The sequence below is a fragment of the Halichoerus grypus genome, chromosome 4, assembly GCF_964656455.1.
Source record: "Halichoerus grypus chromosome 4, mHalGry1.hap1.1, whole genome shotgun sequence".
NCBI lineage: Eukaryota > Metazoa > Chordata > Mammalia > Carnivora > Phocidae > Halichoerus > Halichoerus grypus.
The window spans coordinates 34,752,691-34,765,612 of NC_135715.1; the positions used below are offsets into that span (position 1 = coordinate 34,752,691).

Sequence of the window (12,922 nt, forward strand, 5' to 3'; positions counted from 1 at the left end):
AAGACTAAAGAACCCATTCTCCCAAATTAATCTCCACAGTTTACTGCTTTGAAAACAGCAAGTGCTTAATAATTGTTAAATGATCACATATATTACTTACACTAAATAATAAAGGCAAGATCTTTGAATCTTCTGATGAGGCAAAGGATCTCAGTTGAGGTTCACATGGAAATGTGAACTTATGAAGGCTCTTTCTGGTAGTTCTGAGATGTCTAGGCACATATTGCCCAGATGATGGAAAAACATTTCACAAAAGCGCATTCATGATACAGGGGCAGAAAGGAGAAACATAATGCTAAGTGTGTTTGTTTCAAGAATTGCTAAAATTATATTCTTCATGTTATTCTCATGCAAAAATAGTAAACGCTTACCTCCTTTTCACCGTGTGCTTTTAAAATTTTAAAAGTTAATCTCATGCAATAGGCATGTAAAGGACAAGTACCGCTAAAACACAAACACAATGTATTTTTATTTATCTTAAAGGCAGATATAAGATGCTATACTGGCAGTTTCTCAACGACGTCCTGCAAATAATCCTAAGCCCTTCCAGTTTATTCTAGTGGATTAAAGTAAAGCAACCTAGTGGGGCTGTTCATTTAAATAGAATAGGGTTAAATGATAACTTGACTTATCTTTTAAATGACAAAAAATAAAGAAATTGCAAGACCTTTTCACACATTAGATATGTATTGTCATTTATCATCTAGATATCAGGCTAGCAGTGCGAAGTAATAAAACATATCATCGAAAAATGTGCTATAGGTCTGAATCACTCTTTCATTCCACCTCCCAGCTAACTGTAGTATTAAATCAAACAAGCAGAACATTTCCTTAGGCAGCCATTGCCTTTTAATTTCCTGAAGAACCTTAAAATATCATTCATTACAAGTACTACACATATTTGGTTTTTAAAAGTCTCATAAATCAATAGCAGGCTGACTGTAATAATTATTACAAGTTAGTGCATAATTTTCGTGCTGAAGGCTGCATGCAGAACTTTAGCATATGCAAACGAGGCAATTCAAACTGTGTATAGATATTAATATGAAGAAGCAGGTAACGAGGTGCAGGCTATGAATTATGCATCAAGAGTGGCTGATCTTCAATGAGGAAAATGAATTCAGCATGTAATCTAATTAGTGATGGAAGTCTATTACATCTAACTGCAAAAGCAACCGTCCTTGAAACAAATTTATTTACAGTCCATGTTACCACTTGAAACAACTTTGAAATGATGTGTAAGACAACAGCTTAATTGTAAAAATTTTTTGTTTGTTTGTTTCAGTTCTAGACCTGGAAGGCCTCCTAAGAGGACTCAAAGTGTCACCTCCCCAGAGAACTCTCATATCATGCCACATTCTGTCCCTGGCCTCATGTCTCCTGGGATAATCCCACCAACAGGTAAGAATACTACCCATTTATACCAAAAACATTAAAAGTCAGCCAATGTCATAGTTCTTATATATGTATATGTATGTTTACATAGATATTTATACCCATCAATTGTGTTTTGTGCACACTAACATTATGTTACTGATGAGAATTTCTTGCAAAACTGCATTGGGGTTATCATCATTTCTTTATTTAAAATAAAATGAAAGGAGCTAAATCGAGCACAGTGCTAGGAGTGATTCTAATTAATCCTCTCACTAATTTCAAACAACAAATTATTATCCCTATTTTCCTGGTAAGTAATCAAAGCTAGGAGAGAATCAAGTGACTCTCCCAAGGTCAATTAGCTTGTAACTGTTAGTGGTTATTCAAATTCAGGTCTCTGGATTCTAAATTTATGTTTTCATTCATAAGAACTCTGAAATAGACTGAAATGCATCCAAACAAGACAGTAACTATGTCAATAAAATATCTCCTCTATTTTTTCAAACTACAGTGTGAATACATTTCCATTAGAAACATCTGAAAGATGGTCACTTCTGGAATTTTAAAAATGTGCAAGAAAAAAGAATAGTCTTGACTGCATAAGTTCCATACCACAAACAACTTTAATAATGCACTAGATACGAAAATAACTCATTTGATTCTACCCCTTGGATGTGTTCATTGAGTCTTTTATTTACTTAACACGTTTGCCCACTTTCCATGTTTCATCTAAACCAATGAGCAAATTAAAATAATAATTATGATGATTTTATTTATATTCATTCTTACCATCACCAGGAGATTATTGAGGAGATATACATATAAACACAATTGCCATGTAACACAAACTGATACAGGAAGGATAATCTGGCAAGATGAGGAAAGAGTCTTCCTCTTTTCTCTGAATTCCCGTATCAGTGTTTTCTTTTATTTTGTAACATTTCTCTTTCTCTATGCTATGATACCATTATGGATAATCTGATTTCATATTCCAAATTTGGTAGAAAGCTCTTTGAAGGCATGATTATTTTAATTCAACTTCATTTTTGTGAGAATGCCTGAACAGTTCTTTCACCTTTGTGGACCTTTATCAAACATCTGTTGAGGTGAATTTCAAACCATTTGTTCATTTTATATATTTAATCTTTTTCCAGTAAGGTACCATGGTATATACTTAACAGCAAATTATTTAAAGTGCCACAGAGAGTTGCATTTTTATGCTAATTTTGCAGATGAAAATTTGAGACATAGAAAAATGAAATCAATAGCTGAAAATGACCCAATTACAGAACGAGTATCATCATTTCCATTTGTTTAATTAGTCGTGTTTCTCAAGTGATTGAATCCTACTGGCTGAAATTCTAATTCCAAATTTGAGATTCAGAAAAGAAATAGGCAGTGCTTTGTTAAATTTAACTGTTTTTATTTAGATAAAATTTCCTGATCTGAAAATTTGGCGATTTTTTGGTACCACATAGCCTAGATGTAACTAAAATCTTAACTGTTCATATTTTATGCTTGAAAGACTCAGGTGTGCTAGAAGAAAGAATTGTTGACTTAATTAACTTCTCAATGAACTGTGTTATGGGGATTTTAAAAAATCATTTTAATAATCATTATTCTGTATTTGAAAATTTTGCGTTGCAGTTATCTTATGGGTGAAAAGTATTTTAGATTGTATTCATATTAAGATAGGGAAGATCTGGTTCCAAATCATCAACATCATCAACATTTAATCTTTTAAGGGGAAGACAATAAATAGTTCGTTATCAAAATAGTGAAGAAATCAGATGATTTCATCACAGTCTAAGTATAGCAACACCTCACATAGTTAACAGCATCACGTAACTTTAGGGTAAGTAAAGTTTCTAAGTGATGATCATATGCCAAAACTGAAAATCAAAATATGAAGTTATTTTCCATAGACCCCTTTCTGAAATATATAATTCCCTGGCTTGGTGAACAGAGACACCGAAGATAATTTAAACTTGACTCATTATTATGGACATTCATTTTTGAAGTAGGATCAATTTCATGTATTTCAGTTGCTGTGATGTTCTTCTCAAACATGTTTTTTTTGTTGTTGTTGTTTGTTTGTTTACTTTTGTTCTTCTTAGTATGTCATGAACCCAGAAACCAGAATTTCTTTCAAGCTTATTAAGCATTATATTGAAAAAGACCTTAAAGCGTCATGTTCTAGAAAATTTGTTTTAGATGAGGAAATAGAGGCTCATCAAGAGGATAAAATAGATTGAAAAGTAGGTTTTGAACAGCTCAGTGCTCTATAGAGCCCAGTGAATGACTTTAAGACATGGGGAGCATGGCCTTACTATTAGCTATTTCACTTACTTTCTTTTTTATTTGTTTGTTTCAAGTTTTTATTTAAATTTTAGTTAGTTTACATATAGTGTAAATTTTAGTTAGTTAAATTTTAGTTAGTTTACATATAGTGTAATATTAGTTTCAGGAGTAGAATTTGTGTGTCATCACTTACATATAATACCCAGTGCTCATCACAAGTGCCCCCCTTAACACCCATCACCCCTTTAGCCCACCCCCCCACCCACCTTCCCTCCAGCAACCCTCAGTTTGTTCTCTAGAGTTAAGAGTCTCTTATGGTTTGCCTCCCCTCTCTTTTTTCCTTTCTCCTATAAATTCCACGTATATTTCACTTACTTTCAACTTTCAGAGATTATCCAAAGATTTATACCTGCCAGGAATTTGTTGCACATGAATTCTGTTATCTTAATATATTTGATGTGATTGCTTTTTCTGCACAAAATTTTTCTAGATGGAGAAGTTTAGATTTTAGTTCAACACCGACTAATATTTCCATCCCTTGGATTATTTACTCACTTTAAACATTAACTGGAAATCCAATGGTCTTAAAGAAATCTTATAGTTCTCAAAAGAGTGTACACTTTTCTCCCAAGGAGAACTTAGTGTATTCAGGGAATATGATTTACTATGAATATATAGAATTTTATGTGCCAGGACTTTATTTATATTTGCTACTTTCTTTTCTATATTCGTGACTTTCTTTAAAAAAAACACATTTTTTTTTTCTTTCTAAGATGGGGAATGTGAAGTGTGTTAATTATTTTTTTAAACTTAATGAAGAAGTTACATATCAGTATTGTTGATATTAAGCGAAGTAGTTTGATGATGCTTCTACTATGTTTTTAACCTGTGGGTTTGGAATTTTAAAAATGTATTTCCAAGAGTCTATAGTTATATCAGTATCTTTAAAAGGCCTGGAAATCATGTTTCTAAAACTAGTAAAACAAACAAACAAGCATTTAATCCTCAAGAAAACAAAGAAAGAAAACAAACAACCCCTGTCCCTAAAATCTCAAATCCTTTCTAAAATTTAAATTGTAATCTACCTGTGAACATTGACCTGTACTTTTGGACTCACAGTATTACCATTTGAAAAGTATAAACAATGCAAATTTACCTTTGACGTTGCCAAAATTGGTCCTGTGAAAAAGAAAATTTATTAATTTTGACAAATTTATAAAAATCTATCAGTTTGTTCTTAATCATTCCCTCATGTTTTCTTTTCAAGAATTGAACATTGGAATTAAATGATAATCTTTCCTGGAGGCATCTGTTTTCTCAGGAAAAAAAGAAGACTATCTTTATGTTTTTTTTTTTTTAAAGTATTTTCCCAGCCCTAATATTATGTACTTAGGTATCTATAATTAAAAGAAAAACTTTGAGATTGCTTATCAAGTTTTTATTTGTTATTTTGGTCGCTTGAGTGGGCTTGTGTGTAACCTTAGAAGGGGGCGTGGGCAGATGGTGATAATTTCCAAAATTTATGGTTGTCACAGGATGCCATGGCAACCAGAAGTGGAAGTTAATGAAAGAAAGAAGGCTCTTTGTAGAGTCTTACAACGCAATGCCCCCTGTAGTGCTCTCTACATTTATTTGGACTGAGTACATGTCATAAATCATTTTTGATAACAAATACCAGTTTGGAATAAATTTATCCTAGCAACAGAGTTCCAATAACATTCGTACTTTTTATAGAATTGTGTGCATTTTACAATTAAGGGAAGAGTTATTTAGGAATTCTAAATATTCCCCTCTTGTGCCAGGAGTGCAATTTGGCTAGTGTATTTGGCCAACTTCCTGATTTTTATCTTTAGGGCAGAATGCAAACTAGTTTTGAAATACAATTTTATATAAGTATTAAGAAGTAACTCGGTGAGACCCAAATAGTTGCATTTGACTTAGAAAAAAAAAACAATTTAAATATACACAAACTGAATGAATGATTTATAGTTTTGCTTCTTGAACATATCTTTCTCACTGTGACCTTGTCGGCACATAACCAATATGCATTCAAGATAAAGAAAGCAATTGTAAATACACGTGCATTATGCTTTAAAAGTAAGAACTTCTAAGCGCAATTTTATCACTTTGGAAAAAATACTAGACCAGGACAATGTTAATCCAGAGTTAATCCCATTGAAACATTCTTTTCTTAAAAAACAAAAAGATGATAGGAAAGTATTCTCATGTGTATTTGTAATTCAAAGGAGTATATCCAAAGTTTATATATTTTTATTTTTCTGGCTAAATGCTACTAACTAACCGGCAACAACATTTGAACTACCCCTTTTTGCATTATCAGCATTTGTAACATCTTAAATGCATTAAACATTTCCACTTCTGGGGAGAAAACTCATAGTGTGGAAATGTGCCTTGTATTTTGAGAAGTTTATTAAAACAAATGCATTGTATTCCCTGGGGAGACTCACAAGTAAGGAAAACTGAAAAATGCACAAATAAAACAGCCATGAGTGGATTGATTGTCTTCACTAATAAATTAAACATAACAATCTACTGAATGCTCTACTCAAAGAGTAAATATGATACAAACGATTTAAACCATTAATGTTATGTAGTATGTGTATGCATGCATTTTCATACATTTATATGTGGTAAACGTTTGTGAACTTTAATCACTAGACATTTTGAGGCTAGTGCATTTAACTTATCAGTATTTAATGCATGTTCCCTTTATGTTTTTCTTGAAGGGAAAAAGAAAATATCTTGTTTGTTTTTTTTTTGAAAGGCCAGCTTAAACACTAGACTTCATCATATAACTTACTTAGTTTTAAAACTTTTACTGGATACTGTGTTAGTTACCTGGGGCTGCTGTAACAAATTATCCCATCCTTTGGTGACTTAAGTAAATGAAAATTTGTTCTCTCATAATTCTGTAGAAGTCCAACATTGGTATCATTCTGCCAGATCAAGGAGTCAGCAGGGCCACACTGCCTCTGGGAGCTCTTGGGGATCCTTTGTTCCTTGACTCTGAGCTTCTAGTAACTGCCAGCATTTCTTCTTGGTTGGTAGTTCCCTCACTCTAATTTCTGCCTTTTCCTGTGTGTGTGTGTGTGTGTGTGTGTGTGTGTGTGTGTGTGCACGCACAGGCACAGGTGTATAAAATTCCGCCTCTCTTGTAAGGACGTTTGTGAACATATTTAGACCTCATTAGATAATCCAGGCAAATATTCTCATCTCGAGATCCTTAACATAATCACGTCTGCAAAATATCTTTTTCCATAGAAAGTGGCATTCATAGGTTCCCTACATTAGGATATGGGCATAAACTGGGGGTCATATTAGCTTACCACTTCTGGCAAGTCGCTGGGTGAGGTACTCTGAAAGGCCGAAGCGTGGTGTTGTAGACATGCGTTTGGGAGATTTTTGTGATTTTTGTTCGCTGTGGTATCCCAGTATGTAGACTACTGCTTGCCACAGAGCAGATATTGAAAATAAATATTTGTTCAGTGAATATGGCTAATATATGTTTAGTAAAGGATTTCTGAGATGAATTATTAGGCTTCCAAGTTGCAAATTTAAACAGTGGTGTTACATAATGTACTTTAAAAATCCTATTAAGCATGGGTTAGACTCCAGATTAAAGACTCAGAGGGTAGAGCCTAAAGGAGGTGTACTAAGTAAATGGAGGGCTTTAATTCATTTGTTTATAGGTTATGATGGCTACATTTAAGTATTATCATCAACACTTGATGAAATTTATATCTCCAAATTGATACTCTAGAGAAGCAATATTTATGGAAATAAATGGCAACATAGAACTCATTAGTCTTTAAAATTCCTGCATATTATATACTATATTATATGGTTCTTAAGGATTGGAATCCTCATTGTGCCTACAGTATCTTGATATAGAATTAATTTAATACATATATGAATAAAATATAGCTCATAATTTAACTAAGTGTACATACAGCTTTGGTATGAGGAACTATATAATAAATATATTTACTTTATCAAATTTGTAATATGTATTAGAATCAAGCATTTCAGTCCAATCACAATATGCCCCGGGTCTATTACTTGCATAATAGAAATTCATAAATGTCTTTTTTTCTAAGCTTTTAGAGCAAAGATCTGTTATTTTTAGATTTAATTAAGTAACCACATATTACTAGACTTCTGGACAGGCCTCCCATCTACTTAATTTAGAAGAAAATTACAGCCCTTTCCGTAATTTGTTTCTCTCTTCCAAGTTTCTATTGAGTTCTGTGTTCTTACATGCCTACACTGGGCCATAGTATGTGTTATAATCTACTTACACTTCTCTCTCAGTAGATTTGAAGTAATGAAGTTGCTAGTATCCGTAATTGACTAATTGCAAGGCATTATTTGCTTCTTTTTTAGTAATATGATGCCTCCTTTGACAGAAGAGAAGTTTATTCACATTAAGAAAAGCAAATCAGATTTGAGTCAACTTTTGATTATGATAGTGGATGGTGTGTGGCTTAGTTGGGGCTTTGTGGACTATCCATTTATTGTAAGATTCTCAGACAGTGTTCTAATCCCTTGGTTATACAGTATGATACATGTCTTTTATTGCTAACTACAATTTCTTGCCCAGTAAGAGATGCTCTTACTATCTTGGTTCCCTCCCTAATCAAGAGAGCTAAGAAATAAAAATATTGTTCATTTAGGAAAAACAACCAATTCTGCTATAGATACACCTTGAATATTCCTAAAGATGCTGTAGAACGAAGTCATGTAAAGGAAGATAAACAATTATTTGTGCAGTCTCCTTCTCTGTCTTTGATAGACTTTCCTTTCTGCGGCTAACTTCAAAGCTTCAACTCCTTCCCTTAATGATGTGCTCCTGGTTTGTTATTAAGAATTTAACCATATCATGTTGGACTTTTAAAATACTTTCTGCATGCATTTTGGGGATAATTTTTACAACTTCACACTCTTCTGTATAAAGAAGTAGATTTGCTTATTGAAAGTATTGACAGGATCAAACATTTCAAGAGAACTTGACAAATGTCAGAAAGACAGCAGTATTAATAAAGTCTTGCATTCAGTCTCCTAAAACGTTCATTGCCCTGGTCATGAATGAACTTAAGATCTGATTTGAAAACATTCTGCTTGATAAACACTTAAGGATTTTATCTGGCTATGTAATCAGATAAACCAACATTGTGAGAAAACTTCTGAAAGCACTAATATAAACCTAACTGAATAGGAATATAAAGTCCAGATAGACAAGACCGTTTTACTCAACATTTCAGATGACATCTGGGATATTATGTTCACTCATGACACCACAATTTTTAATAGGATCTTGACAAACTGGTGAGGCATTATGAGACTAGTCTAGATGCTAGGCATTTGGAAATGTTGGTGATGTTTAGTCTCAAGAAGACTTACAGAGAGTCTGAAAGTGGATGATAGATTCACACGGTGCTCTTCTAAAGACAGAAATCTAACTGATGGACAATAATTACAGAGAGGTCTGCATTGGCTTCCATAAAAAAGAGCCTTGTTACATGGAGAACTATCTAAGAGTAGAACCTATTACTCATAAAGCTTTAACTTTCCCTACTGACAGAAGAATTCAAGCAGAAAGAGGGATGGAAAGTTGTTAACCATAGTTTTTATATTTAATTAATTTTTTTTTTTTTTTTTTTTTTTTTAAGATTTTATTTATTTGCGAGAGAGAGAATGAGAGACAGAGAGCATGAGAGGGAGGAGGGTCAGAGGGAGAAGCAGACTCCCTGCCGAGCAGGGAGCCCGATGTGGGACTCGATCCCAGGACTCCAGGATCATGACCTGAGCCGAAGGCAGTCGCTTAACCAACTGAGCCACCCAGGCGCCCCTATATTTAATTAATTTTATACGATACAGTGTTCATGGTACAAAAGAGTAATAGTTTAAAAAACAAATTATCTCCCTTCCTGACCTCAGCCATCCATTTCCTAACTTAGTAATCACTGGTAGGGAAATTTGAAGGTAATTTTGCATTGGAGGGAGGTAGATCGAATAAGATTATCTCATTCCCTTCTAATTATAAAACTTGATGATTCTATTTCATTTTACTTTGAATTATCCTTCCAAACTTGACATGGATCCTTTCTAGTTAAAAAATATCCATCTTTCTGGGTCTATATTCTTATATATTTTTATTGTTTTAAAAATTGTTTTAAAAAAAACTACTTTTGAGATGAATGCTTCATAGTTACAGGTTATCAAACTTTTTGTTACATGTTCATTCATGGATGGAATGGTTAACTCATGGGTAGAACAATGACTAGAGTAAGCTAGCAAATACTTTTTTTCAGTTGAAAGAAATTTTTAAATGCTTTTTCCTCCTTTGTTCTCTTTGCCCTTCTTTCACAAGTACTCCATGAAGGGGTACATAGCTGCAAAATTAATAGATAGGAGGAAATGGCAATCCTATGGCCATGGTAGGATTTGGAGCCAGAGGTAGAAAAAATAGTATTATTTTAATGCAAAGATCATCACAAATGGTAGTAGAAAGACATGAACTCTTAAAGGGATTTAAATGAAAGACTTTGGCCTTTACCACAAATTACTTTGATTTGACTTTCCAATTTAAAAAATAAAGTCCCCAAGAGAGGAGTCAGTTCTTAAAAATCATAGGAATCTTCCAACCAGACTACTTTTTAAATATGTAATAATTAAGTCAAATGTTTTGATCCTTCATTCCTTCATTGATATACAAGAATGTTTTTATTATATCAAAATTCTTTTTCTCATTGAATCACCATGAATGTCAAATGATACAATTTGTAGTAACATTCTGAAAATGAAGTTAAAGATAAAGTATTATTATTGTAATTGAACTGGCTGATCCAGGTGTTATTGATTATTACTGCTAACTTTCTTTCCTTCCTTCCTTCCTTTCTTTCTTTTTCTCTCTCTCTCTTTCTCTTTCTTTTTCTCTCTCTCTCTTTGTCTTTCTTTCTTTCTTTCTTTCTTTCTTTCTTTCTTTCTTTCTTTCTTTCTTTCTTTCTTTCTTTCTTTTTCTTTCTTTCGAGAGAGTGTCCACACAAGTAGCGGCAGGTGCGGGGGGGAGCTGAGGGAGAGGGAGAGAGAGAATCTTAAGCAGGCTCCACACCCGGCACAGAGGCCAACACGGGCCCTGATCTCATGACCCTGAGATTATGACCTGAGCTGAAATCAAGAGTCGGTAGCTTAACTGACTGAGCCACCCAAGTGCCCCTTATTTTCTACGCTCACATCAACACCACTGGATTTAAGAAAAAAATGATAACTTTAAAAAATATAGAGCTTAGGTTTAGAAAGTCTCAGTTTGGCAAATTATTCAAATTCATATAAATGTACTCTATAGTGTACACTAAAATTTGTTATTACATGTTTACTTTTCAGGACTTAATGACAATGAGTTCTTTTTATAAATTTTCATCTGTGAGCAGAATAAGCTTTATGGATATGAAATGTCATTGGTACTGTTATATGTTTAAACTGTGATATTTTGCTTTCAGAAATATGCATACTACAAATGGTAGTAGACCTTAAAAATGGAGATTGCTCTGAATTGATTACAGCTGTATGCTGTGCTATTTAATTGTTGGAAATGAATTGACATATACTGTAAACAATGAAGCTGGTTTTCAAAATGATAAAACTGTAACCTAATTCAATAAATTGAATCAGATTACACAAACACTTTTGCACTTCATTAAGGAAGTAGTCAGTATAATTAATGTGAGAGCTTTTTATCATGTTCACTTGTTGATATATGGCTAAAGATATATACACAGTAGACTAAACTCTTTCAAGATCTTTGTGCCGTTTTACATTTTAACTAAAGCTGCCAGAAGCCTGATTCCTAGAGAAGACCACCATGGATTCAATTCTTTTATCTTTGTTGGTATTGGAATACAATGAGTAGGTTTTGATTCTTTTTAAAGGACATGTATTTTCCAAACAACATGGTATTGTGATGTTGCTCCTCCTAACCTAGAACCGAAAAGTCTGGCTTTCATTCTCTTCAGCACTTGCTAGCAGTGTGACCTTGACTAACACTATCTGGCCTCAACTGTTCAATTATCACAAGGTAGGTACTGCTACCTCAGACGTCATTTTAGAAGAAAAAAAAATGCTAAGAGACTTGTTCAAAGCTTCACTATTATGTGATAGAGTTAGTTTTCAGTTCAAGTTTTCTGACTCCAGTTTACTGGTTATTTTCCTACATCAAGCTGCCTTCTGAAATACTTTATCATCCACAAACCAAACATCATAAGATCTGCCGTATCTCCTACTCGACAGGACTTTGTGAAGAAGCTAATGTAGCACAAAATGCTTTGCAAAGTCTTACAGAGCAAGATGTTATCTGATATTTAGTTCTATTATGATGATTTTCAAAACAGGACTTATGCCTTGTTCCAAATAGAATACCAGTTATATATCTCTCTGAGCATAACAGTTCTGGGAATAATGTGCCCTTTCCCATATTTATGGCATCAGATTATAATCATTTCCTCTGTTTTTTAAAAAATTGTTTTTGTATCTTCCAATTAGCTCAAATAAAAATATTTTTCTCCCAATAAAATCCTCTTATGTCAATGATTACTTTTTGATCATGATATATATAATTTTATGATTCATAATTTCCTATGTCAGCCCTTTGATGGAATACCATTTTATCAAACATATTCCCATTAGTTTTCATTTAAGAAGTGCAATGATGAAAGACTATTTTTCTAAATAGGTATTTTCTAATGATTTGAGTCTGCTTCCTGGGAGGTAAGGATATGACTTAAAGAAACGGTATTGAGTTTTTAAGGATTAAAAGGAGTGCCAAACTCTTTGTCTATTCCACAGTGCTATGAAATTATAAGTTGCTATTTTGGGTTAAACTTAAAAATGTGATGCTATATCACCAATATTCTCTTTAAACATGTATACTATTCAATATTAAAATCAAGTGTTTAATCCTTCAGTAATGCATGATTTCCTAGAAGTCAATTTTTGAGGTATTCTTTTGTCTATTAAAACATCTAGTTGGAAACTATTTTCTATATGTGAAAATGTAGCATTGTGAAGGTTTTCAAAATCTCCTCTTCTATTTGGATATCTTCATTCATCTTTGAAAGCAGGAAATGCCCTTTGTATTATCTATTATAGCACTTAACGAAATCCTTCTATGGAATTATATTTGGGGGAGGACTTTCAGAAGAATAGCATGGAACCATGTTGAGTCAGG

At 33.2% G+C, this 12,922-nt stretch overlaps 1 protein-coding gene across 1 annotated transcript in view; it reads left to right on the forward strand.

The window, feature by feature from the left end:
- Positions 1–12,922, forward strand: part of DACH1 (dachshund family transcription factor 1) — a 420,028-nt gene that overhangs the window by 177,385 nt on the left and 229,721 nt on the right. The window contains exon 2 of the mRNA XM_078070269.1: positions 1,286–1,401. Coding sequence (XP_077926395.1) covers positions 1,286–1,401 — 116 coding nt within the window. The remainder of the gene's footprint in view (positions 1–1,285; positions 1,402–12,922) is intronic.